This window comes from Muscardinus avellanarius (assembly GCF_963383645.1).
Source record: "Muscardinus avellanarius genome assembly, chromosome: 18".
Classification (NCBI taxonomy): domain Eukaryota; kingdom Metazoa; phylum Chordata; class Mammalia; order Rodentia; family Gliridae; genus Muscardinus; species Muscardinus avellanarius.
This window is the reverse complement of record NC_137804.1, coordinates 51,568,822-51,596,576: the sequence shown is the minus strand read 5'-3', so window position 1 is coordinate 51,596,576 and position 27,755 is coordinate 51,568,822. Positions and strand designations below refer to the sequence as shown.

The 27,755-nt window shown below is 52.0% G+C and overlaps 1 protein-coding gene across 1 annotated transcript in view; it reads left to right on the top strand.

The window, feature by feature from the left end:
• The window catches only part of LRIG1 (leucine rich repeats and immunoglobulin like domains 1), a gene marked incomplete at both ends in the record, with an annotated part of 107,186 nt that overhangs the window by 31,538 nt on the left and 47,893 nt on the right, over positions 1-27,755 (top strand). The window contains 2 exons of the mRNA XM_080715590.1: positions 11,161-11,232; positions 21,573-21,647. Of these exons, the coding sequence (XP_080571716.1) occupies positions 11,161-11,232; positions 21,573-21,647 (147 nt within the window). The remainder of the gene's footprint in view (positions 1-11,160; positions 11,233-21,572; positions 21,648-27,755) is intronic.

Below are 27,755 nucleotides of genomic sequence, written 5' to 3'. Positions count from 1 at the left end.
CTGGTTTGTTTGTAGGGCTTCTGCCTGAGTGGGACTCCCCAGGAGTCACGTAGGATTGGCTTTGGGCGAGGCTTCTAGTCCCTGTGTAGGCAGTTGGCTTGAGCAATGGACTCACATCCCGAGGTATGCATGGTGTTTGTTCTTCAGTTAAGGTTCAGTTTGGTAAATTTCTTGCCAGAGGTAAATGCACTGGGAACTGCACCCAGTTCACTGAATGTAGATACGGACTGTGCGGGAGAGGGGAGACATCTTTTTTAGAGGTCTCAGTGAATGAGTGAAGTCTTGCTTCATGGCCTGTGTTCCACCTGACATAGTAGAGTTTTAATATATTTAAGGATGAAGGTCAGCACATCGTCTGAAACTTTGTGCTTGTAATTTCAGCAAAAAGAAAGCTTTGGGTTTTAAATAGCAGAAAGCAGTCTGTAAACTGGGCATGGTGTCACACACCCAGTACTTGGGAGGCTGTGACAGGAGGCTCACAGGTTCGAGGCCAGCCACTTAGTGAGACCCTGTTTCATGTTTTCTGTGGCATTGCCTGTCTTTTTTTTTCCCCCTAGCTCTGGAGATTGAACCTAGGGCCTTATGTATGCTAGACCAGCGCTCTACCACCGAGCCACATCCCCAGCCAAGACCCTGCTTCAAAAATGAAAAAGAAAATAGGGCTGGGATGTCGCTTAGAGGTAGAATGCCTCTGAGTTCAAACACACACACACACACACACACACACACACACACACACACACACACACACACACACACACTTTTAGGAGGAAAGCAGTCTGTGTGCTTGCTGAACGCGCCGTCAAGCCTCGGCTTCATATCTCCCTGGGCGTTTCAACACCCGGCAGCCGAGAGATCGCCTCTGCCCCGCACCTCCGAGGTGGAGAAAAGGGGCTTTCCAGTCCAGAGAGCTTCCTGACGTCTCCGTGTTTGTAGAAAGGACAGCTTCGCCTCTTGGCTTCAGCCGAGCATTTCCTAAGACACATACACTTTAAAAGCCCCGCGGAAAAGTGGCCGGAGTGGGATCCCACGTCGACGGGCTTAGTGCAGGAAGTCGGCGGCTTGGCCGTCGGTCGGGGGATGACCTTTTAAAACTCTGTGTTTTCTTTAACTCACTTAGCTAGGAATACGGCAGATGCATTCTTGAAAAGTGACGGGGAGATTCAGCTTCCTCTTCTGGTTGAGGTAATACTAGGTCTCTAGCCCTGGATTCCAGCGGTGCTCATTTTAAAGTTTTGAGGCAGCCGGGCGCGGTGGCGCACGCTCGTCATCCCCGCGCTTGGGAGGCGGAGACAGGAGGATGGCGTGGGTTCGAAGCCAGCCGCGCTGGCTTAAGAGACCCTGTTTCCAAATAAAAATATAAAATAGGTCTGGGAGTGTAGCCCAGAGGTAGAAGGGCTTCCAGGAACCCCGGTACCACCAAAAAAAAAAAAATAAATAAATAAAAAATAAAATAAATAAATAAATAAATAAATAAATAAAATTTTGAGGCAGCCAGAAAAGGAAGGCGGGTTCAACTTAGCTTATAATGTTTGCAGGAACCTTGGGCTGAATCCACCGAACATGGTGGTCAAAGCAAGTGGACCTTTAGATTGGCTGCGCGGATTCTAGGTGCTCGGGCTTCGCACGGGCACCGGGAGGTCACACAGCCAGGGCGAGCGGGGTGATTTCAGCAGAACCTGCAGGATAAACAAGGAATAGAAGCTGATAAGAGACTCTGGAACTTTCTGGGCCGTCCTTACCGGCAGCTCCAGCCTGGGAAGGTCGGCGCACCCACAGAGGTCTTTTGTCCCTTAGATTTTTGGGGTGGGGCTGGGGGCAGGAAGGAGCTGCCCAGAACATTACGGAAGCTGTTAGTGTAAATGTGTGTGTTTAAAACAAACCGCCTTCATTTTCTTCTCCCTTTTCCTTGGCTGGGGCGGGGGCAGGGGGGGCTACTAGGTATCTTATTATATATTGTTCCTTTATAACCCAGAGATAGACACATCGGAAATTGTCCTCCTAAGGACTTACTTAGAAACAGCTAGAGCCAGGCATGGCGGCCACGCCTGTAATCCCCGCGCCTGGGAGGCGGAGACAGGAGGATGGTGCAGGTTCGAAGCCAGCCGCGCTGGCTTAAGAGAGCCTTCTACCCGGAGGTAGAAGGGCTCCCAGGAACCCCAGTACCACCAAAAAAAACAACAACAAAAAAACCCCAAACTGATCAGTGCTCGTCCAGAGGTGACTCCGCCTTTAATCTCTTATCATACACGTCTGTGATCTAAGGTGTTTTTGTTTTTTTAATTTTTGCGGTACTGGGGGTGGAACCCAGGGGCATTCTACCTCCGAGCTACACCCCCAGCCCTATTTTGTATTCTTTCTTTTGAAACAGGGTCTCACTGAGTTGCAGAGGGCCTCACTACGTAGCCGAGGCTGTCCTCAAACCTCGATCCTCCTGTCTCAGCCTCCCGAATGCTGGGATGACAAGCGTGCACCACCACGCCAGGCTCCCTACCTTTATTTTGAAACAGAGTCTCACTGCGTTGCAGAGGGTCTAAGTAGCTGAGGTTGTCAGTGAACCAGGAGCCTCCTGTCTCAGCCTCCTGAATGCTGGGATTACAGGTGCACCAGCACGCTGGCTCTGACTGATTTCATTATGGAACTGGAAGAGTAGGGCCAGGGCGATCCTGAGGGCCAGACTTCGGCCCCTCCTCCCACATTTGAAAGACTCTGGCTAGCGTCCCCCCAATACCAAAAACTAACGGCATGACGGAATGGCGACCTCAGGCACCTGTCCCCTGCTGGGGGTCCCGGCCAAGCCCCCTGGGCCGCAGGTTGGTGAGCTGGGCAGGCCTGTGGCAGGCAGCCCCTCCCTGCTTGAATGTCTCTTGCTCGTACAGGGCCCAGCTGCGGAACTGGTGTGCGGTGCGCCTCTTCTTAATGAAATTAATGAATCCTTCAAGGTTAATGATGCACGGACCATGTTAACGAGGGACTGTTAGGGGAAATTTGTGGGCCTCCCCCTGCCCCCGTACACGCCTCCCCCAGCAGGCTTAAGTCACAGAAGCCGCGTTACACCTAATTCACGCAGAGGTCGGCTGCCTTTAGCCGGCGAGGACAGAGTTTGGGCCTCTTGGCTATCGAGGCTGGAGCTGTTAAGCGGGTGGCCCAGGAGATGCTCCGTCGCTCTGGCGGTCGGCTATAATGGCCCCGGGAACCACCATTCCCGAGAGGGACTGGGCGCCGGAATCCGTCAAGGTTCACTTAGCCCCGGAACCCGCTGCCTTTGGGTTGTGGCCCTAAAATTAATTGTCTTACCCCCTTCCTTTCAAGGAGCTACTAGCTTCGTGGCCGTCCTGTTGATTTACTTTCCTTGGTGTGTGCCGGGCCTCCTCCTCTGTTTCTGGCTGCGTTTGCCGGCTCTTTCTCTCTCCTGCGGGGTCAGCTGAGGTCTGGGTCTTAGGCTAAGCGTTGTTCATCATCTGGTCTTCCTGGCTTTGGAAAGCTTCCGGACAGATCCAAATAGGAGCCACGTGGACACTGTCACTGGGTGAAGCCGGCCGGGCGACAGGCAGACAGGAGCGGTGGGGTCTGTGGCTAGTGGGGTGCTTGCTCTGAGTACATGGAGCCCATCGTCTATACCCGAAAGGCTGGGCCCGTGATCGTCTTTAAACTTCAAATAAACTTCAATTTCTCCTCCTCTTCCTCCTCCTTCTTATTTTTTTATCATTTTTATTGTTATTATATTTTTTGTGGTACTGGGGATAGAACCCAGGGGCATTTTACCTCTGAGATCCACCCCCCCCCCAGCCCTATTTTTTATTCTTTATTTTGAAACAGGGTCTCTCTGAGTTGCAAAGGGCCTCACTAAGGAGCTGAGGCTGGCTGTGAACCTCATGTCTCAGCCTCCCCAAATCTGGGATTACAAGCATGGCCACCACGCCCGGCTTGGTGAGAACTTGAGGTCTTTACCAAGCCCCTTCGATCAGAAGCAGACAGGTTTCCCTGCGGCCTGGCCCAGGCCCGCGAGCTCCCGTTCCCAGCTTCTGGTTGCCCTCGTCGGGTGCTGGCTGTAGGAGGACCTTGTCTTATGTCACCCATAGGTTCTGAACACCTTCAGGTCACTAGAAACTAGATCTCAGCCTTATTTATTTATTTTTGTGTTTTTTTAAAATTATTTTTATATTTTATTTAGGGATGGAAACTCAGAAGCATTCTACCTCCAAAATATGCCCCAACCCAGTTTTATATTTTATTTGGAAATAGGGTCTCAGTAGGGTGCTGAGAGCCTCGTTAAGCTGCTGAGGCTGGCTTTGAACCTGCGATCCTCCTGTCTCGGCTTCCCAAGTACTGGGATTATAAGCGTGCGCCGCCGTGCCTGACTCAGCCTAATTTATGTCAGAATTTATCATCCTGTTCATGCATCGTAGACACTTGCTCAAATATTTGTTAAATGTGGCTTTTATTGGGTGCTAGAGGAAAAGGATATTTACCTGTATGAAAGGAACCACAGGATTGGGCGAGGACACCCCAGACATCCTGGGGTTGGCGGGGGCAGGGGCGCCGGGGCTCAGAGGCCCACGCTGATTGGTTTAGCCGACTTCGAGGCGTGGACGCGGGCGGTGACCGAGGTCTCTTGTGGCTAATGTGTTATCTCTTCTTCGGAGTCCCCTGGAGGCCTCCCTCATTCACACAGAGAATAGTCTGTGTGATATTTTCAGAAACTGAAATAATCGTGACTCATTACACATCTCTGAAATGCTCTGGATGCGGGGTTCCGAAAACAAGCTATAGGCCGGTGTTGTGACCCAGTCCTTTTTCACCTGCTTATTTGCAGGACGTGATTTGTGGCCATCCCAGCGTAGGCACGAGAGACTGCTGGGTCTCCTCCGGAGGGCGACGGCAGGCACCCGGCCTTCTCCGGAGCAGGACGCCCGAGGGGCGGTGCGCGCTCAGGCCGCTCAGTGTGCCTCACGGGAGAAGGCTTCCCGACAGAAAGGAGGAGGACAGCCCCATAGCCCAGGGTTTAAAACAGCCCCCAATTCTCATAAACCTTCCAGCATGCATCTCGGGAACATAATGTGGTGATTTCACTGGAACGTGGTGCTCACTACGTGTAATTCTTCCAGGGGCAGAAACACAGCAGAAACGATCTTAACAGCTTTAAGGGATTAAATAACTTCACCAGGTGGTATGTTCTTCCTCACTTGCAACCCTTGAAACCTTTTACCGGGATTGAGCCCAAGGGCATTCTATCTCCAAGCTACCTCCCTATCCCTGATTTATTTATTTCTTTGTTTATTTATTCATTTAATTTGTTTTTTGTGGTACTGGGGGTGGAACCCAAGGGCATTCTACCTCTGAGCTACACCCCCAGCCCTATATTTTATTCTTTATTTGGAAACAGGGTCTCACTGAGTTGCAGAGGGCCTCACAAAATAGCCGAGGCTGGCTGTGAACCTGCGATCCTCCTGCCTCAGCCTCCCACACACTGGGATGACAAGCGTGCGCCACCACGCCCGGCTCCTTATTTATTTAATTTTTAATTTTGAAACTCATCTCCCCCAGCCGCGGAGGGTCTCCCTAAGTCGCTGAGGCTGGCCTCGAACCTACAATCCTCCTGCCTCAGCCTCCCAAGTCCAGGGATTACAGGCGTGTGCCGCCAGTGCCCAGCCCACCCCTTAAAATCTTGAAAGGCGATTTCCTCTTAGGTGGTGCTGGAGCAGCGGCAGCCAGCACCGGTCTGAGGCAGAGATGGAGGATTCCCAGGTCAGCCCCGGCCGCGCACTGGTCCCAGACATTGGGCCATCGGGTCGTCTCTCTGTTTTTCCTGATGTTAAAACGTCCAACCAGGGTCAAATAATAGGAAACAGGATAGCCTGGAGACCAGACCGAGCGGGGAAGTGTCGTTTCTCAGGGAAGGCTTGTCACACGTCGGGGACCAGCTCCCTCCTCTTGGAGGCCCGTCCCGTCGGCACTGCAGACGGAACCTGGGTTTTGCTTCCGTATCAGTCGCCCGCGAGCGAGGCTGGCTTTGGACACGAAACCTTAATATAGTTAGGTTGCCTGACGAGGTGGGTTATTTCCTCGCCACTGCTTACTCAAAAATAAGCGGAACTTCTCGTCCTGCAGTTTTCAAGAAGTCAATGAATTACTGTCCCGCCAGCTTTGACAAGCCTTTGCCAAGTTTGTAATTTGTGGTTCAGGCTTAATCCAGGAAGGTGCTGGTCAGATTAGGTAAATACCGATTAAGCCTATAGGATTACACTCAGGGTAGGTTCTGTTTTGTTCTGTTTTGGTACTAGGGCTTGAACCCAGGGGTGGTCTGGCCCCAAGCTACACCCTGAGCCCTTTTAATTTCGAAATGGGGAGTTGCTAAATTGCTGAAGCTGGCCTCATACCTGTGATCCTCCTGTCTTATCCTCCCAAGTACTGGGATTACAGGTGTGCACCGTGTAATGCCGTGTATGTGTGGTGCTGAGGATTGAACCCAGAAGCATTCTATCTCCGAGCCACACCCCTAGCCCTCTCTTTTATTCTTTATTTGGAAACAGGGTCTCACTAAGTTGCAGAGGGCTTCAGTAAGTAGCTGAGGGCACACTCGAACCTGCAGCCCTCCTGTCTCAGCCTCCCAAGTACTGGGATTACAAGCGTTCACTACCACGCCGGGCTCAACAAGCAGTTGCTGATAAGTGTGTGTTCCTACAGACCTGAGCTTTGGAAGGCCCTTTTCCCTGTGGGGATGGTCATAATTTTTGTGTGGTTAAAGGATTTGGGTTAATTTCAGAACCCACTTCCCCTCCCCACCATTTCACCAGTTTTTAGCAAAGCTCTGCAATTGTTTGAAAACCAAGAATCATTTTTGTTTTTGCAGTACTGGGGGTGAAACCCAGGGCCTTAAATATGCCAGGGAAGTTCTCTACCACTTGGCTGCACCCTCCGACCCTATTTATTTTATTACTAGGATTATTAATACTTCTGTATTATTTTTCTGTGTGGTTTTGGAGAACTGAAACCAAGGGCCTTCCTGCATGCCTGGCAAAAGTTCTATCACTGAGATATACCTTCAATCAGAAACTTATTTTTAAGCAGGCGTGGCGACTCACGCTTGTAATCCCAGCATTTGGGAGGCTGAGAAAGGAGGATCGCGGTTCGCGGACAGCCTCAGCTACTGAGTGAGGCCCTTTGCAACTCAGCGAGACCCTGTTTCAAAATAAAGAATAAAACATAGGGCTGGAGGTGTAGCTTGGAGGTCGAATGCCCCTGGGTTCCATCCCCAATACCACACACAAAAAGAAACTTACTTTATGTATTTATTTACTTATTTGTGTGTGGGGGGCACAGTAATTGAACCCAGGAGCATTCTACCTCTGAGATATACCCCATACCCCAGCCATATATATTATATATATATTATATATAAATATAAATATATATATATATTTTAATTTTGAAACAGGGTCTTATTCAGTTACGGAGGCTGGCCGCGAACTTGTGATCCTCCCTTCTCAGCCTCCCAGGTACTGGGATTGCAGGTGCATTGCCGTGCTAGGCTGCTGAGATTTCGTTTTAAGATCCCAATTTCTTCCGAAGGTCCCATTTCACCTGGAAATGTATGTTGAGTAGCTCAAGGTTTACAAGTATCCGTCGATCGCTCTGTGACCTAGATTCAGCCGAGTTGCAGAGGAACTCCAGTGTGGATGGAAATGCCCCGTCTGCGTTGGGCATCGAGGTAGCCACTCTCCACATCTCTGGGGCACACCCAAAACACGGCTCGTGTGACCGAGAAACCACCTTTGCCATTTTAGTGTGAACCAGTTTATATATCCGTAGCCACGAGGCTGGCCGAGGTAGTGGCGGGGATCATCAGCCGTGTACCCGCGGCGGGGTCGGGGAGCTCGCTGCCAGGGCATCTGGTTCTGCAGCTCTGGAAACACGCCTGGGGAGAACTGGGGCCGCGCCCTGCGGAGGTGCCTCTGTGTGTCGTGCAAACGGTGGGCTGCACCCGTCGTCTTTCAGCAGATTAGCCGAAAGGAGACCTAAAGCTGGGCTCAGTTGTTCAAAGCCCCGCGTACCCTTTGTGCGAGAACAGGGAGGATTTGTGTTATGACAGGATGACAAAATGTTTAGTGGAAGCTGTGATCGGCGGGAACCGCGTCCCCCGGGGTGCCTTCCCCCTCCAGCTCTGTGCGCTCCCGGCGAGGTGCAGACACCCTTCCCGAGGCGTCTGGCCTGCTCACACAGGAGCTGTTTTGACAGGAGAATCTGAAACCTTCAACCAAAGACCCATTCAGATGTCAAGCCTGGGGAGGGGTGATCGGGTTCCTAGAAATAAGCAAGATGCTTTAGTGGTGTGTGTGTGTGTGTGTGTGTGTGTGTGTGTGTGTGCGCGCGCGCGCGCACATGCTGTGACCTAAAAGACCGGTCACTGATTAACCCTTCGATTGTCCTTGAGATCTGAGATGACTGATACAAGCTATCGTCTTAAGCTCTCAGTTTAACCACCCCCCACCCCCAAACAGTACCCCATGTAGGATAACCTCAGAATAGAAGAAAATGTCAGTCTGGTTCTTTTTCTGGTGTAGGGCATCCTCTCAGTCCGTGGATTTCTCTCCCAGGTCTAACCTCTGGATTTCTGCATACCCCTTAATAAACACCCTCCAGCACAGGCAAGCTCACGCTTGACTTCAGTATGTGGTTTAGAGAATTGCCACCTTCCGTCTTTATGGTAACTTAATCTCTGGACAAATTGCTTTTAATTCGGGCTGGGTCGTGCACACAGATGTACCATTTAGTCTCAAGTGCAGTTTGACTTTTATTTAGACGAATGTCTTTGCGTTCACAGCGAAACGGCTCTCAGCTGTAGTTAGTATTGATCGAACCGTCTCTGGAGTAATTTTAAAAGGCAGTTACCCCTTGAAGAGACAGACTGCAAGCTCATGATTAGTGGTGCTGTTAATTGGCAGTAATGTCGGCGGAGTTAAGAGCGGAGACGAAAACGTTAGCCTCCGCCATCCGTGGGCTCGGTAGACCGTTGGCAGGGAACGGCCGGGCCGTGGAGCGGAATGAGAGGTCGGGCTCGTTCGGATCAAGTCTGTGACTTGTGACTTCTGCCGTCCCTGGAGACTGAGCTGACCAGGCCCAAGGCTACTACGGTCAAGAAGCCCCACTGAGCCACCAGGCCCGGCTTGTTCTTTGCCTCTTATGGTGTAGCTGGTGATGCGGGAGACAGGAGGACGCTGTCATCCTGAGAAGTTGGCTCGTGGGGGCTTTCACATGGATTCTTACCAGCTGGGCCTTTCTCCTGTGTGACTGCCATTCCCAGCATTTATTCATTGATGGCAGGAATACCATGTTCATAAATAACCGTGTGGCTCTGAATCATGTCGCATTCATTTTTTTTTTTTTTTTTTTTTTTTTGCAGGTCTGGGGATGGAACCCAGGGGCATTCGACCTCAGAGCTACACCCCCTGCCCTATTTTTTATTCATCATTTTGAAGCAGGGTCTCACTAAGTTGCGGAGGGCCTCACTAAGTAGCTGAGGCTGTCTGCGATCCTCCTGCCTCAGCCTCCCAGATGGTGGGATTATAAGCGTGCACCACCACGCCTGGCTTCCTATTCATTTTTTAAACAGTCACCTGCATGCTGTGCCTCTGGCATTTTTCATTTGTTCCTGTTTAGAGCAGGGTTTCTTAGACCCTGGACAGTACTGACATTAACAGCTGGATGTTTCTGTCATGGGGGCTGCCTGTGCATGCCAGATGTTTAACAGCAAGCTTGGTTTTTACTCACCAGACACCAGTGTCTCCCCTTTCTCCTCGGTAATGACCACCAAAGGTCCTGCGGGGGCAGAATCGTCCCTGGTTGTGAATCATTGACTTAGACAAAAAGAGTCAACAACTTTTTTTCCCCCTACTACTGCTTAATGTTGATGGTTAGTAAAACATTAATAAAAAATCCTATTAAGAAGCCGGGTGTGGTGGCACACGCTTGTGAACCCAGTACTCAGGAGGCTAAGACAGAAGGACTGCACGGGTGCGAAGCCAGTCTCAGCAACTTAGACCCTGTTTCCAAATAAAATATAAAATAGGTCTGGGAGTGTAGCCTGGAGGTAGAAATCCCCTGGGTTCCACCCCCAGTACCACACACACACACACACACACACACACACGCACACGCACACACACACAATGCCATTAAGAATAGCAATGAGCCAGGCGTGGCGGCACGCATTTGTAATCCCAGTACTTGAGAGGCTGAGACAGGAGGATCATGGGTTCAAGGACAGCCTCTGCCAAGTAGGAGGCCCTGGACAATCTAGTGAGATAAAAAATCAAAGAGGCTAGGGGTGTAGCTCGGAAGTAGAATGCCCCTGGACTCAATCCCTAGTATGAGAGAGAGGGAGGGGGAGGGAGGGGGAGAGAAGGAGAAGGAGAGAGAGAGAGGGGGGAGAAGAAGGAGGAGAGAGAGAGAGGGAGAGGGAGGGAGGGGGAGAGAGAGGAAGAAGAAGAAGAAGAAGAAGAAGAAGAAGAAGAAGAAGAAGAAGAAGAAGAAGAAGAAGAAGAAGGAGGAGGAGGAGGAGGAGGAGGAGGAGGAAGAGGAGGGAGGGAGGGAGGGAGAGAGAGGAGAGAGGGGGAAGAGAGGGAAAGAAGAAGAAGGAGAAGAAAAAGAAGAATTAGGAGGAGAAGAAGAAGAAGGAGAAGGAGGAGAAGGAGAAGGAAAAGGAGGAGAAAGAAGGGGGAGGAGAATTAGGAGAAGAGAGGACGAGAGGGAGGGGAGGCGGGCGTGTCTTGACGTGCGGGGTGGAGTATTAGACCAGCACACTTTAATGTAGGTTGAGGCTGGTCCACCTTAGAATTTCTTTAAATTCTTTAGACGTTGCTAGGTAATCAACTGGTGTTGGGGAAAGTCATTTGCGTTTAGCCAACCTTGGTTCTGAGCAGCTTGTTTACGGACGCAGGTGGGGCGGGGGCAGATTTGTAAGTCTCGGTATCGATGACGAGGTTACTTAAAACAGCGGGTAGAATGAGAAATTATGACGGGGGAGGAGAGGGCTTGGGGTTTTTTTTTTTTTTTTGGTGATTTTTTGGTGAGCTTGGGTGGGGAAGAACAAGATTCCTTAATCTTGGATACAGTGCCAAACATTGATTTTTTTTTTTTTTTCCTCTCTCTCTCTACCAGAAACCTGAGCTACAACCAACTGTCTGAGATTGACCCTGCTGCTTTTGAGGACTTGCCGAATCTTCAGGAAGTGTGAGTGCTCTTCCTAAACTTGTGGAGGGTGGAGGGGAGGAGAGCTCAATGAGAGCCCTCGCGCCCTGCGGGTGCAGGTGACCCCTCGCCTGGGCGGGCAGCCTGGGCTTGTGGGCCGGAGCATTTGCGCAACCCCCTCCCCCTTACCTGTGGTCAACCACAGTCCGAAAATATTAAGTGAAAAATTCCAGAAATAAGTAATTCTTGAGTTTTATGTGGAGTATTGTTGCAGTCAGTGTGATGAAGTCTTGGGCGGCTCCGCCTGGATCCCGACTCACCCTCTCTCCACTGTTTCCACGGGGTATAAGCTGCCTGCTCGGCAGTCGTGTAGTGGCCATCTCTGCCAGCACGGTGCTCCTGTTCAGCTAAACTCTTATTTTATGTACTAATGGCCCCAGAGCTCAAGAGGATGTGACAGTTTGAACCTGCCAGAGAGAAACTGGAAAGGGCTTCCCTCAAGAGAAAGAGCAGAAGCGTAGTAAGACAGTGTGGGTTTTATTACAGCGTGTTGTAAGAATTGTTCTATTTCGTGACTAGTTTTTGTTGTCAATGTTTTACTGCGCCTGCCTTAAAAAATTAAACTTTGTCGCTGGGCATGGTGGTGCATGCTTGGAATCCTAGTACTTGGGAGGCTGAGATTGGAGAATTGTAGGTTCGAGGCCAGTCTCAGCAACTTAGTGAGACCCTGTTCCAAAATACAGGAGGAAAAAAAAAAAGGCTGGGGGTGTGGCTAGGAGGTAGACTATCTCAGGGTTCAATCCCCAGGACGGAAATAAAACCAACCAACCCCACAAACAAACAAACAAACAAACAAACAAACACAAACCACTGCCGTAGGCATGTATGGGGTGAAAACATAGTATACATAGGTTTGGTACTCTCTGTGGTTTCAGGAACACAGTGGGGGTCTTGAAACATGGCTCCCCATGGATAAGGGGGCAGTAATACTTACTCAGCTCCGTTTTGTTGTAGACACTCTCTGCTTAGGCAGGCCGTGAGGGGCCTGGAGTTGCTGGACACCCCAGCAGCAGGCAGGCCGGTAGGAGAGGCCTGTGCGGGTTCACATCGGGGCCGGCACTTTCTCCGAGTGCCTGCTCCCAGTGGTGGCTGACGCCAGCCCACCGCTCCGTGACCTAGGAGTCAGTTCTAGAAGAATGGACGGCAGCCGGGCGCGGTGGCGCACGCTCGTCATCCCAGCATTCGGGAGGCTGAGACCGGAGGATTGCGGTTCGAGGACAGCCTCAGCTACTTAGCGAGGCCCTCTGCAACTCAGTGAGACCCGGTTTCAAAAACTAAAAAGACTAAAAATTAGGGCTGGAGGTGTAGCTCAGAGGTAGAATAGAATGCCCCTGGGTTCCATCCCCAGTTCCAGGAAAAATAAAAAATAGTTTAGACTTCCAGGGTTAAAGGAGCATCAGAGTTGGGGTGCCTTGGGAAGTCTTTGTCCATGACCTTCATTCTACGGAGGGTCAGCGAGCCTGGGGCTGAGAAAAGGACGTTTGAAGGGGGTCACCGGGGTAGGTTTTCAGTCTCAGTGACCACAGGCTGGTGGCTTTAGCCCGGAAGTCCATAGTCAAAGGTCAAGGTCCAAGGTCAAGGTCCTGGCAGGCGGCTTCTGAGGCCTCTCTCCTGGACTCCTGGGTGGTCGCCTCCTCGTATAAAGACGGCAGCCATCCTGGCTGAGGCCCATCCAGACGGCCTCGCTTAGCCCTCATCACCTCTTTGAAGGCCCCCTCTGCGATTCCAGCCACACCCTGGGCGCTGAGGGTAAAGCAGGGATGCGGGGTCCAGAGGCACAGGTGATCGGGGTGAGGGCCCGGCCGGCAGGGCCGTGGGGCTCGCGTGCTGGGCCGTGCTCCCTTCTCCTTGGCCTGGCCGTGGACGCCAGGACACATCTTGTGGGCGAGCCGCGCACCACTGTGGACGCCTCCTGTCCCCAGAGTCACCCCATGCCTGTCCGGGTGCCCAGAGCAGCAGAACTTCTCACTTGTTGACGGAGATTCCTCCAGGCCTCTTTTGAAGGTGGGGGGGGGGTACCGGGGATGGAACCCAGGGACATCGGACCTCTGAGCTACACGCCCAGCCCTATATTTTTCACTTTGAAACAAGGTCTCACTAAGTGGCAGAGGGCCTCACTGAATTGCTGAAGCTGGCCTCAAACCTGCGATCCTCCTGTCTCAGCCTCCCAAGTACTGGGATTATAGGTGCGCACATCCACGCCTGGCTTCCCTGAGGGAATTGCTGATCCATCCTGGAGTTAAAAAGAGGCTCAGCAGTGAGTGGGGGGCATATGGAAGAAGAGACATAAAGTTGCAGTTGTTGTTTTTTTTTTTTTTTTTGGGTGGTTCTGGGGTTCCTAGAAACTCTTCTACCTCCGGGCTACACTCCCAGATACCTATTTTTTATATTTTTATTTGGAAACAGGGTCTCACTAAGTAGCTGAGGCTGGCTTTGAACCTGCGCGATCCTCCTGTCTCCGCCTCCCAAGCGCCGCAGGGATTACAAGCGCGCGCCACCGCGCCCGGCCAGAGTTGTAGTTTGAGCCAGATGTGATGGCCCAGGCTTGTAATCCTGGTATTGTGGGAAGCTGAGTCAGGAGGATGGCAGGTTCGAGGCCTGCCTCAGCAATTTAGTTTGACCCTGTTTCAAAATAAAAATAAATTAGAAAGCCAGGCCTGGTGGCGCACGCTTGGAATCCCCGCACTTGGGAGGCTGAGACGGGAGGCTCGCATAGGTTCGAAGCCAGCCTCAGCTACTTAGTGAGGCCCTCTGCAACTCAGTGAGACCCTGTTTCCAAATAAAAATATAAAAATAGGTCTGGGAGTGTAGCCCGGAGGTAGAAAGCCCCTGGGCTCCATCCCCAGTACCACAAATAATAATAATAATAATAATAATAATAATAATAATAATAATTATTATTATTATTATTGTTATTACCATCATCAATTAGAGCTAGGGTGTGGGGTGTGGGCCCCAGCTTCAACTGCAGCCCCGCACAGTGGCAGGTGACAGCGCTGCTGAGAGCCGGGCCAGGTGTTTCCAGGAGCGGCCAGCCCTCCCTGCAGAGTCTCCGGAGCCACCAGCTGGCACAGGAGCGGGTGGTGGTTTAATTTGGGAGGCGCTGGAACCACACCCCCCGGGGGCTGGTGAGAAGGAGGAGCCCTGGGAGGCCCCCCGGGGACCTGGGGACACTCGCACAGCTGCTTCCAGGGCTGTGTTCTCCACTGGGGAAAGCCCACCGGGACGCCACACCCGGGGCGCTGGGCGCGACTGTCCTATAATAAGAGGGCTATTTATACCCCGCGCAGCGGCCGGATCGCATTGCCGCTGCTGTGCCGCTGCCCGGCACCCGCGAGCCACCGCCCCGACAGGTCTCGAGGCGCGAGGGGGCCTCCCGCGTGCCCCGCCAGGGGTGCCGGGGCCCCTCTGCACAGTCCAGACTGCTGCTCCGCCTCTGTGTATGTGGGGACGGGTGTGATGGGGGATAACGAGGAGCACCGTCTTTGGGCTGTGAATTAGTACCTTTCATTATGCATGCCCCCATCCCTGCCTGTATCCTAAACGCTTGGGTTTAATTATTTCACCTTGATTCCGCCAGACTCCTATGAAAAGCTGGTACCTTGGAAACGAAGGCCCAGCATGGTGGAGCGGCAGGGTCAGGCGCCGAGGGTGGGATTAGGGTGGAGAACGAAGCCATGCACTCCTCCAGGACACGCCTGCGCCATGCTGGGTTATTTTATTTTATTTTATTTTATTTTATGTATTTGTTTTTGTGGAGGATGGAACCCAGGGGCCTTCTACCTCCGAGCTACACCTCCAGACCTATTTTTTAAATTTTATTTGGAAACAGGGTCTCTCACTAAGCTGCCGAGGCTGGCTTCGAACTTGCGATCCTCCTGTCTCAGCCTCCCAAGCGCTGGGATTACAAGCGTGCGCCACCGCGCCCGGCTTTGCAGTGTCTTTAAGTCTAGAGGTGATTTAAACTGTTCACAGGATGTGTGGAGGTTTTTTATACAATTAGTGCACTGTTGGGAGACTTGAGCAGTATCCTCTGGGGTTCCCAGAACCACCCCCAGGAATACCAAGGCAAGACTGTATACCCTGTGTCATGCTAGTCCTATATGACACCTGATACAGAAATTATATATCCAGTGTCTTACCAAAGCGATTTTTTTTTTTTTTTTTTTTTTTTTTGGTGGTACTGGGGGTGGAACCCAGAGGCTTTCTACCTCCGGGCTATACTCCCAGACCTTTTTTTTTTATATTTTATTTGGAAACAGGGTCTCGCTAAGTTGCTGAGAGCCTCACTAAGTAGCTGAGGCTGGCTTCGAATCTGTGCGATCCACCTGGCTGGATGCAAACATGCGGGGGAGAAGGGAGAAGTTTCGAGGGGCAAGATTGCGTGACCCCAGATGGTGAAAGGTCTCTTCAGACACCGTCCTGGAGACCCTGCTGCTAAACATCCGATAATCCCCCCCCCCCCCAGCTCGGGCAGTGCTATTTTTGCCCAGTCTCTATTTCAGTCTGGCAAGAAGCTCGTGGAGTCTCGGAGCAACTTGGCCTCTCCTGCCTTCCGAGGATCACATTCTCCTTACGGCAGGGGCCAGGGCGACCGAGCTGGCCAACCCGTGTTGCCGCCTTGGTTCTTTTTAAAGTGGAGCCCTCATGTTTAGGCTGATGCTGGGGCCAACGGCCAGCATCGGAGCCTGACAGGAGGCAAGGCTGCTACTGGGGTCTCCGAGGCTGGGATCGGAGCCTGCCGTGAGGCAAGGCCGGTGCTGGGGGCCCCTGAGGCCGGGATCGGAGCCTGCCGAGGGGTTAGGCTGGTGCCGGGGCCAATGGCCAGGATCGGAGCCTGCCGTGAGGCAAGGCCACTACTGCGGCCTCCGAGGCCGGGATCGAAGCCAGCTGAGGGGTTAGGCCGGTATGGAGGCCAACAAGACCAGAATCGGGGCCTCCCATGAGGCAAGGCCGCTGCTTGAGCCAGTGAGGTCTGCATCAGTCCACCGGGTAGCCAGGCCACTACTGGGGCCGTCAAGAGTGGGATCGGTACTTGCAACGCGGCACGCACAGAGAAATATCGCAGAAAATAAAAACCAGATGCTTCCCTTAATCAGCAATAACTAGGAGGAAAGGGGCAACAGGAAGAGGTCGAGCTATAGAAAGGGCCCTATAGTGAAGCAATTAAGGTGACCAATCAGAGGGTATGGAATAGGGGAGGATGGAGCCTCTTTAAAACCCAGGAGGTACATAAACAAATGTATCAAAGTTAATCACCAAACAAGCATGGGATCAGGGAAGGGGAGGGAATGGGATGGGGACTGGATGAGGGCTGATTGGATGATGTGTGCTTGTATATCCTCTCAAGTCTTGTACTCCAATGTGATTGATATATGACTACAATGCACCAATTAAAATAAATAAATAAATTTAAATTTAAAAAAATTAAAAAATTAAAAAAAATAAAGTGGAGCCCTCATAAGCAAGCAGGCCATGGGGCTCTCCTCTGGCCCCAAATGTCCTCCCCATAAATCAGGCAGCCCCGCTGAGATCAGAGCCTGCTATTTCTGACCCATCCTGTGGACGCGGGGCTGGCTGCTATTCGAGATACACGGCGCCCCTTTAATCTTCAGCCCGGGTCCCCCATCCCTGCGTGCCCCGGTTCCTGCAGGTCCATCAGGACTTGAAATGTGACTGCGCCCCTTTTCCTCGTTCACTCATTCCTGTGAAACTGGGCGGCGCAATTTGTCATGCGCACGTAGGACGGGCTTGAGACCAGGCTCGTCAGCCGAGCTCCCCTGGGGAGATGCCACACTCTTGTCTCGGGGCCTAAATGAAATCAGGTTGTGCCGAGAGCTGGTAGGAAAACAACTTGGTTGTCGCCTGAGGGATGCTGGGCTTTCTATCTCGTTATGCTTCTTGGATTGGCTGTCAGACTTTCTTGGCGGGGCTCCCCTGTCCCGTCCTGTGACCACAGGCTTAAACAGACTTTAAGAATTTATTGTCATATAGGAAACATCAGGAGTAACTGGCTCCTAACCCGTCGTCGTGACGATTCCATTGCGTAGTGCCTGTGGAGTTTTGCTGTAATTGTAAGGAGATAGAGGACAGTGGTTAAGAACCTAGACTTTGCGGGGCGTGGTGGCGCACGCTTGTCATCCCAGCATTCGGGAGGTTGAGACTGGAGGATCGCGGTTCGAGGCCAGCCTTGGCTACTTAGTGAGGCCCTTTGCAACTCAGTGTGACCCTGTTTCAAAATAAAGAACTAAAAATAGGGCTGGGGGTATAGCTCGGAGGTAGAATGTGGGTTCCATCCCTAGTACCAAAAAAAAAAAAAAATCCTAGACTGTGGACTCCCTGGGCTACTGTGAGTGTCTCTGGTCAAATTACTTAACATCTCACTGGTGCAGGGTCTAAGGCGGGTTTGTACGCCGAGGAACACTAGAGCCAGGCAGGGCCTGGTGGTGTTCTTTTTACCACCGCACTCGGCGCGTTCAAGCACATCTCTGACAAACGAGGAATTTTTAGGCAGGCCGCCTTATTGACAGCAGGTCTTTGACCTTAGTTTTCCTTGCGCTGATAAACCTGAAGGTCAGTACCCTGATGGGAGCTGTCAAGTTTTACTGGCTGAGGTCAAGGCTCATTTCAGTACCCCCCCCCCCCCCAGGATGGGGAATGGTCACAGCAGGGTTGGAAGAGATAAAAGGTGGCAGCCAGATAAGAGACTGTTAAAGTAATTAATTGTCTGCTTCGACACACCAACAAGGGCTCTTTAAGAGGAGGAAGGACTGATAGGATCTGCTTTCTCCAGCTGCCAGACGCCTCAGTCGTGAAGCTGTTGAAACAGGCGGATCTGTGTCCCGGGCTGGTAATTGCTAGACCTCATCCCTAGCCCGCTTTGGCAGTGAAGAAAGCAAATGGGGTAATTCAAGGCCTTTCCTTTTTCTTCTCCTTCAATTCATTTCTGCAGATGGCAGACACCCAGATAGCTGTGCCCGAGCCAGTGCCAGCTCCCCCCTCCCCGAGCACAGCGGCCACTCAGAGGCCGTGTCCGCAGACGGTCCCAGCGCTCCGTGCAGGGCCTCGGCCAGCGGGGGCCAAGGAGCCCGTCTTCTCCCCCGGACTCTGCGCCTCAAATACGGTGTCCTCCCAGCCCGCCGCCCCGCAGCCGGCCCGAGCGCCGCGGGAGCCTTCTGGGGCTCACAGTGCGAGCGAGGCTGATGCTGGACTCTCTTCTCCGATTTGGAAACACATGTCCATGTAAGGAGGCCCGAGTGCAGAGCCTCTGCGGCAGCCCGGCCGGCCATGTTCGGGTTCGCGGGCTCTCCCCTCCATTAGGAGACATCAACTTTGGAAGCTGATTTAGATCATTGGAGCGGAATGGGGGCTGGGAGAGCGAGTCTCGGCGGCCCAGGAGTTTCCAAATGTCTGTGTGCGCGCGCGCGCGTGTGTGTGTGTGTGTGTGTGTGTGTGTGTGGCTTCGTTGCAGTTCAGAGCAGCTGGAACCTTAAATGGATGAGAGCCTGAGTCATTTGCTCGGTCGCAGATGAGGCCCTGAAGTAACCGGCCCGAGCGCCACCAGCCCCTCGGAGCCCACGCGAGCAGCGGTCTCTGCTCCGCTCCCGGTCTGCTCTCCCTGTGGGGAGGGCGGAGAACCGCGGGGGCCAGCTCCTCCTCCCGCAGACCCTGCCTGCCTGCTTCCTCCTGCCACGAGCATTTTTGGGGGTGGGGGGACTAAACCCAGGGACATTCTGCTTCGGAGCTACACCCCAGCCCTTTTTCTTTCTTTTTTGTGGTGCTGGGAATGGAACCCAGGGACATTTTATCTCTAAACTATACCCCCAGCCCTATTTATTTCTCCCTCTCTTTCTCTCTCTCTCTCTTTCTTTCTTCTTTCTTTCTTTCTTTCTTTCTTTCTTTCTTTCTTTCTTTCTTTCTTTCTTTTTCTTCAATACTGGACTTGGAACCCAGGGGCATTCTACCTCTAAGCTATATCTCCAGCCCTGTTTCCTTCCTTCCTTCTTTCTTTCTTTCTTTCTTTCTTTCTTTCTTTCTTTCTTTCTTTCTTTCGATTGAATCCAGGGGCATTCTACCTCTTGAGCTGCACCCAGTTCTATTTCCTCTCTCTCTCTCTCTCTCTCTCTCTCTCTCTCTCTCTCTCTCCTCTCATTTTGCAGGACTAGGGATGGAACCCAGGGGCATTCTGCCTCCGAACTGTATCCCCAGCCCTATTTTTTATTCTGTATTTTGAAACAATATCTCACTAAGTTTCAGAGGGCCTCAGTAGCTGAGGCTGGCTGTAAACCCGCGATCCTCCTGGCCCAGCCTCCCAGGTACTGGGATGACAAGCGCGCGCCATGACACTGGCTTGCATTTCTTATTTGGAATCAGGGTCTCTCTAGGTTGCTGAGAGTCCTGCTGTAAGTTGCTGAGGCTGGATCCGAACTCACGATTCTTCCATCTCAGCCCACTAAGTACTGGGATCATAGGCCCCTGTGGCTGGCAGGAGCGCCCTTGGTGAGGATCCGAGGCACGCCTGCCTGAGTTCGTGGCTTGCCTGTTTTCGCTCTTTCTTGGCTGTTAATCTGAGTTCAGAGCTTGTTGGGCTCATAGTGTCTTTGCCCTCACAACTCTGCCTAGCCTCCTTTTAGAAGTCCACCTGCAGATCTGTGTGTGTGTGTGTGTGTGTGTGTGTGTGTGCACGCGTGTGAGTGCCATACTGGGGATTGAACCCGGGGCATTCTTTTTTTTTAATTTATTTTTATTGGTGCATTGTAATCATACATCACATGGGAATATAAGTCTTGAGAAGATACACAAGCACACATGATCCAATCAGCCCTCATCCAGTCCCCATCCCATTCCCTCCCCCTCCCTCCATCCCATGCTTGTTTGGTGATTAACTTTGATACATATGTTTATGTACCTCCTGCTTTTTAAAGAGGTTCCATCCTCCCCTATTCCATACCCTCTGATTGGTCACCTTAGTTGCTTCACTATAGGGCCCTTTCTATAGCTCGACCTCTTCCTGTTGCCCCTTTCCTCCTAGTTATTGCTGATTAGGGGAAGCGTCTGATTTTTATTTTCTGCAATATTTCTCTGTGCATGCCTCATTGCAAGTACTGATCCCACTCTTGACGGCCCCAGTAGTGGCCTGGCTACCCGGTGGCCTGATCCAGACCTCGCTGGCTCAAGCAGCGGCCTTGCCTCATGGGAGGCCCCGATTCTGGTCTCGCTGGCCCCGACACCGGCTTAACCCCTCAGCTGGCTTCGATCCCGGCCTCGGAGGCCTCAATAGCAGCCTTGCCTCACGGAAGGCTCCGATGCCGGCCGCTGGCCCCGAACCCGGGGGCATTCTAACTCTGAGCTACACTCCCAGCTCTATTTTTATTTTGAAACAAGGTCTCACTAGGTTGCAGAGCATCTCACTACTTGCTAAGGCTGTCCTTGAACCTGCGATTCTTCTGTCTCGGCCTCCCAAGAACTAGGATTAAAAGGGTACACCACCACACCCAGCTTCTTTCTTTCCTTTTAGTTGTCTGTTTATTATTTATTTGTTTGGCACTGGGGATTGAAACTAGGAGCATTCTACCTCTGAGCTGTACCCCAGCCGTATTTTACTTATTTATTTATTTTATTTGCAGTACTGAGGATGTAGCCTAGGGTCATTCTACCTCCAAGCTACACCCTCACCCTATCTCTTATTCTTTATTTTGAAACAGGGTCTCACTGAGTTGCAGAGGGCCTCATTAAGTTGCTGAGGCTGGCCACAAACCTGCGATCCTCCGGTCTCAGCCTCCCAAGGACTGAGATTACAAGCGTGAGCCACCATGCTCGGCTCTTTATTTTTATTTGGAAACAAGGTCTCACTAGATTGATGAGAGTCTCACTACTTGCTGAGGCTGCCCTCGAACCTGCGATCCTCCTGTCTCAGCCTCCCCAGTACTGGGGTTACAGGTGTGCACCACCACGCTGGGCTGTCTTTATCTTTTGTCTAACATTAGCCTACAGAGCCTCTGGGCTAACTCAGCAGTGTTTTTTTTTTTTTTTGATTTGCCTTGTATGTATGTGTTTTCAAGCTCCTTGTTCAAATTCTCTAAATGAGCCGAGCACGCTTGTCATCCCCGCGCTCGGGAGGCGGAGACAGGAAGATCGCGCAAGTTCGAAGTCAGCTTTGCTGGCTTAAGAGACCCTGTTTCCACAGAAAATATAAAACACGTCTGGGAGTGTAGCCCGGAGGTAGAAGGGCTTCCAGGAACCACAGTACCGCCAAAAAATAAAAATAAATAAATAAATAAAAATAAATGCTCTAAGTCACGAATTTCTTCTTGTCGTTACAGGTACCTCAATAATAACGAGCTGACGTCCGTCCCGTCCCTGGGCGCCGCTTCTGCGTGCGTGGTCTCCCTCTCTCTGTAAGTGTGGCCGGGGGGGACGTGGGCTGTGTGGCGGGTCCTGCTGTGTCTTGACGGTGGGTGGCGGGGCACTTGTGATTCCGTGCTCCCTGGCCAGCGGTGGCCTCGCTTCCCCTCGTGTCACGATCACAGCGAATGCTTTGTGTGCCGTTTGGGGTTTGTAGAATTAAAAGACAGAGTTTTTGCCTTATATTTAATTTGGGAAAAAGTGGTTGCTTTTTGTTAATTGTTGACTTGAAGGGATCTAGAAGTAGATTTCTCTGAATTAAGCTGCAACTTGGATAAATACATTTGGCACTAAAGAAAGCTTGAAGCCGGGCGCGGTGGCGCACGCTTGTCATCCCGATATCTGGGAGGCTGAGACAGGAGGATTGTGCAGGTTCGAAGCCAGCCTCGGCTACTTAGTGACGCCTTTTGCAACTCAGTGAGACCCTGTTTCAAGATAAAGAATAAAAAATAGGGCTGGGGGTGGAGCTCAGAGGTAGAGTGCACCTGGGTTCCATTTTCAGTACCGCAAAAAAAAAAAAAAAAAGAAAAAGAAAGAAAGAAAGAAAGAAAGAGAGAAAGAGAAAGAAAAAAAGAAAACTGCATGACGCCGGGTGTGGTGGCGCACGCCTGTAATCCCAGCGCTTGGGAGGCTGAGACAGGAGGATCGCACAGGTTCGAAGCCAGCCTCAGCTACTTAGTGAGGCTCTCAGCAACTTAGTGAGACCCTGTTTCTAAATAAAGTATAAATAGGTCTGGGAGTACAGCCCGGAGGTAGAAAGCCTCTGGGTTCCATTCCCAGTGCCACCAAAAAAAAAAAAAAAGAAAGAAAGAAAAAAAAGAAAACTGCGTGAATCACGAGACAGCAAGCTCATCTCCATACCGGTGGGTTTGGTAATGTGACCCAGTTTACATTTAGAGCACTGTGTGTAACGGAATGAAAGCGTCCCCCAGCCTCAAAAATCAACAGAAAGCTGGGCGTGGTGGCGCACGCTTGTAATCCCAGCGCTTGGGAGGCTGAGACGGGAGGATCATGGTTCACGGACAGCCGCAGCTACTCAGTGAGACCCTGTTTCAAAATAAAGAATATAAAAGTAGGGCTGGGGGTGTAGCCCAGAGGTAGAATCCCCCTGGGTTCCATCCCCAGTAACACACACACACACACACACACACACACACACACTCAACATAAAAGTGAGGAATTGGTTGTCATGTCAAGTATTAGATGAAAGGAAATGTATTAGTGCTAAAGGAGTGGACGGGATGGAGGATGTTCAGGGTCCGAACCAACATAGTGAGGGCGGGTGTCATGGGCGCGGCCGCAGGCTGCCACTGGAGCCGGGAAGGCCCTTCCCAGACTTGGAGCAGAGCTCGCCCTCCGCGGCCTTCCCTGCGGAGCTCGGCCTTGCTCGTGCCGGGTTTCCCTGTCTCGACTCCAGCTGGAGTAGACACTTTAGTTTGATTTTGCTTTATTTTGATTTTGCAGAAATGGGTTGTGGACCTATTGTGCACAAGGGGAGGGCGAGGCCAGACCCTGAGGGGGCAGGATGAACAGAGCGCGTGGCCTGTCCCACGCCTCCTGAGGTTGGATGGGAGGTGGCTGCTGGTCACACCTTTCCGCGCCGTGGCCGGGGGCGAGGTCTGACCATTAGGGCCACAGGATTTGCGGGGTACACTCTGTTCCCATGAGGTGCTGGCCGGAGAGCGGTGGCCCTGGAAAGACGGGCCCAGACCCAACTTTCTCTTTCTACCCTCTTGGTCCCCGTGCTCAGCATCTGGAAGCCGTTTAACTGCGGGCTAAATTAAACGAGTTAGCCTCTTGTGAGGCCGATCGGGGATGTGATAATCCCCATGTGTTCATAAAGCAAAGCACGTGGAGATGCTTGTGCCTCCCGGCTGCTCCAGGGCCCGGCTGTGCCCCCCAAAGTCGCATCAGCTCTGAGCAGGCTAGGTACACAGACGCTTGGCCCCATCCCCGGAACCACGCCTGGCGAGGGCCCCCGCCGTCCAGGAGCTCGGTGAAGTGCGAGGAGGCTGAGTTCCTCCCCGCCATTCCTCGCTTGGTGGGGAAGCCGGGCCGCAGAAGGGACCTGCGTACCGCCAGACAAGAAGACGCGGCTCGCCGACGGTCTTCTGAATTGCAGACTGCAGAGGAGGGACCGAGACCGGACCCACACGCCCGGGCCAGCCCGTGCGAGAGGCAGGAGGCCCCCCATCTTGTCCCCTGAGCCTTGCTGATTAAAAATACATTTCTGTTCCTCAGCCTGAGCGCCGGGCACAGCGAAGCTGTTTGGCTTTCTTCCTGCTAGTCCATTAGACAGCGTCGAAATACGTAAAGCAAGAAAAAAGCCTCCCTCCCGGCCCCGCTGCCGTGGGGAAGAGCCGGCACTGGCAGCCACGTCTCTGGCCCGAAGTTGGCCTGCACCTGACGTGGTCAGTGATTTCTCCGAAGCTGCAGACGTGGCGGGCGCTTTCTCTTCATCTTCTTGGGCCCAGGGGGCGGCTAATGATGGTGTCTCCCCAGCCACAGACAGGAGGAGGAGGCGGCGGCCTCAGCGTCTTCGCCACGTGCTGACACCTCTTCAGGTGCAGAGAGCGCGTTTTCCTGCCGCGTCTCTTGTCCTTCAGGAATTTAGGACTAAGAGGCTCCTGTGTCCGTGAGTGAGTGTTCACCGGGTACCTTCTGTGCCCCTGCAGATGTGGCCCAGAGGTTGTCTCAGGGTGGTGGCGGAAGCCCCACCATTGTCAGAAGATGTGGTTAATAGCTAGTAACTTAGAGTTTTTTTTTTTTTTTTTTTTAATGATGCTGGGGACGGAACCCAGAGCCTCTCAGACGCTAAACAAACACTCTAAGTGACACCCCCCACTTAGCGTTCCTATCCCCTTCTTCGAGCAGGCAGAGGATGAGAAAAGTCTTCCAAATGTGCAAAGATAATAGAACAGACGCCCACCAAGGTCATGTGAGTCGGAGGATCTGGGACGCACTTATAGGCAGGTGTGCGGGGGAAGGTGGGGGCCTGTGTCCGGCTCTGTCTCCGAAGCGGATATGACCTGGGAGAAGTCACTTTTTTTGTATTTGTTGGCTGCGAGGGAGTTGACACAGATGATAAAAGTACCCCACGGCTCTGGTGTTCCTTCTGTGACCAGCGATCCAGAGGGGCAGTAACGCTCCCCGTCTGTCCTGGAAGCGGGATTGGCACCTGCTGTCTTTTAACGGAAGTGGTGGATTTGGGGTCTTTGCCTCAGGCCCCTGTGGTTCTGGACGTGGCCTCTGGAGTCGCCCCTCATCTCTGGGCCGCTCGGGAGCACCCCGAGCGCTCAGGCACCTGTTCTGTGTTTGCTGTGTGTCACACCTGAAGGGGCCTCGCGGGAAAAGAGGTTTGGTTTTATACCCAGCTTTAATATCAGGACGTTAAGAAAGAATTCCAGAGTTTAGGAAACTGGGTCTTACAGCCCAATTTCAGTCGACTTTCCCTTTCTGATGAAAGGGATCTAATTTATTTAAAGTATTTCTCAAAGAACAGATTTATCTGCATCAAGTTCTGCAGATAGTACTGAAGCCGTTTGTCCTTAATAACCGAAAACCCAAACTCGAGGAAAGCGTTTCAGGGGATTGGGTTGGAGTGAAGGAGCTAATTTCATAAAGAGAGTTCCCAGAAAAAGAAACAGCCTTTTGTCAAGTGGGAGCAGAGTCGGCCAAAAGATTTTTACGTTTGAGATTAAAAAAAAAAAAAAAAAAAGAAGTTCAGGAAACTCAACTTACGATTCCCGCGACTACAGTAATTCTGTCTGACGCATAAGTGACTTTCTGTGGAGAAGTTTCCGGCTTTCCTGCGGTCCCTCTGCGCTCGCCTCACGGAGACGCTGGCTTGCGGTGCAGATGACTCTCGGTCCTGGGGGTAAAGTTTGCTGTGGAGTTGGTTTGGCTCTGAACCCCAGGCAGGGCTGTAGCGCGCTTCCCGTTGGTGGGGAGCACCCGAGTCCTCCCCCGCTGCCGGGGTGTACCTGTGATACTGGTGTGCACCTGTCAGGCTCATTCCTTCGCCATGACAGGTCCTCTGCCCCTCTCCCACCTGCGTCCTTCTCACGTGAACCACGCAGACAAAAATGGGATATGCGCAATAACTTCTGATTTCACTATCAAAATTCCTTAGGGTTTCTTTCTTTTTTCTTTTTCTTTTTTCTTTTTGATACTAGAGATTGGAGGCATTCAACCTCCAAGTTTCACCCCTAGCCCTTTTCTGAAACAGGGGCTTATTACACTGTGGAGGCTAACCTCGAACCAGTGATCCTCCTGGCCCAGCCTCCCAAGGACTGGGATTATAGGCGTGCACCACCACGCCTGGCTAAACTCCTTAGGTTGATGTTGTATTTGAAAACACATTGAGATATTCCTAATCTGAAAAAACGATTTTGGGGGAACTGTCCTTTTATGGAGATAATGTTGACATAGCAAACGCAGCATCTTAACCCTTCTAAGGTGTATTGTTTGGCTGTATCCTCAGTGTGTCTCATCTCAGGACATTTTCCTTACCTCAAAAGGAAATCCCGTCCTCTAAGCGGTCTCTTCCCACAGCCCCTCACTCGGGCCCTCTGCCACCTGCTTCCCTGAAAACATTTTATTTTTGAGGAAAATCTTTTTTTTTTTCCTTCTCCATGTTAACATATGTACCAGGAAGACTCAGAATACAAGATAATTGAAACAAAAATATTGGAAATGATTCTAACTATCTGTTTTGCTGAAGAAAAACTGATTAAATAAAAGGGACGAGATATTTAAAAATCCCTTATGGTAACTTCTGGAAACTAAAACCTGGAAGGACAGCCACGTGGCATCCTGTCTGTGACCCCACTCCGCCCGGGCGCTCGGGGGTCCCGGGCAGCTTGGGCTGGAGCCCTCTGCTTGGCCGGATCTGCTGGTAGAGTAAAATTAGTAGGAATCCTTAACTCTCAGAGTCCTAACCAACCCTCTACAAAACGGGGATGCCCTCAGTCTTCACGGGGCACCAGTGCAAAGATCAATTTGCATTAAAGTGTGATTAAAGAGCCCGGCCTTCCAGGGGAGGCGGTGGTGACCTGCTGCCCGGCCTGGCCTAGAGGCACAGGAGAGAGGGACCCGGAATCTAACCTCGGAAAATGAGCTTGGCCTCAAGACATGAGCTGAGGCTGCCAATAATTAGTCTTGCAGCGCAGATGAAATTATACTGAGTAATAAGTAGTAGTTAGCATTCATAAAACCGCGCGCGTGTGTGTGTGTGTGTGTGTGTGCGCGCACACGTGCGCGCGCCTGCACACATCTGAGCCGAGGTGTTTATTCTCCACCTAAGGAGTGAGAAGAAACAAGGCCGTTTGTCTCTCTCTTCAGCTGCCCCTAAAACCCCCATGTACTGCACCCCCTGAAAGACGGGCGACACTTGCAGGTGTGACGAGGTTCCCTGTGGAAACCTCCAGGGGCACGCGCCGTGTGTCCCTGCAAGTATGGAATAGAGCTGCCCCCAGAGGCCGCGTGGGTAGGCGGTGGGGCGCATTGTAGGTGTGTACAGTGGAGCTGGTGCAGCTGTTCTTTGACCTGTACAGGGCCAGACCCTCCTTCCAGCATAGGAATCGCCCACGGGACCAGCTTCCCAACATCAGATTAAGAAACGACTGGGAGCCGGGCGTGGTGGAGCACGGCTCGTCATCCCAGCATTCAGGAGGCTGAGGGTCCTGGTTCGCGGACAGCCCCAGCTACTTAGTGAGGCCCTCTGCAACTCAGCGAGACCCCGTTTCAAAATAAACAATAAAAAATAGGGCTGCAGGTGTAGCTTGGAGGTCGAATGCCCCTGGGTTCCATCCCCACACCCACAAAAATATAAAATAAAATAAAATAAAATTTAAAAAGCAAAGGACTGGTTAAGTGTGTCAGAGAATGTCGAAAGGCCTGTTCCTTCTGGGGGGGCTTCCTCTGCATGGGAACCCGGGTTGGCCTCATGTGGAAGGCCGGCCAGTTCCGCTGTGTGCAAAATAGCCCTTCGCTTTGCTTGGTGGGGTTCAAGCAATTCCAGCCGCTTGGGAAGAAACCACGGGCAGAGTGGCCTTTTGAAGAGCCGGCCCACCTTTATGCAGATGCCTTTTTAGCCCAGG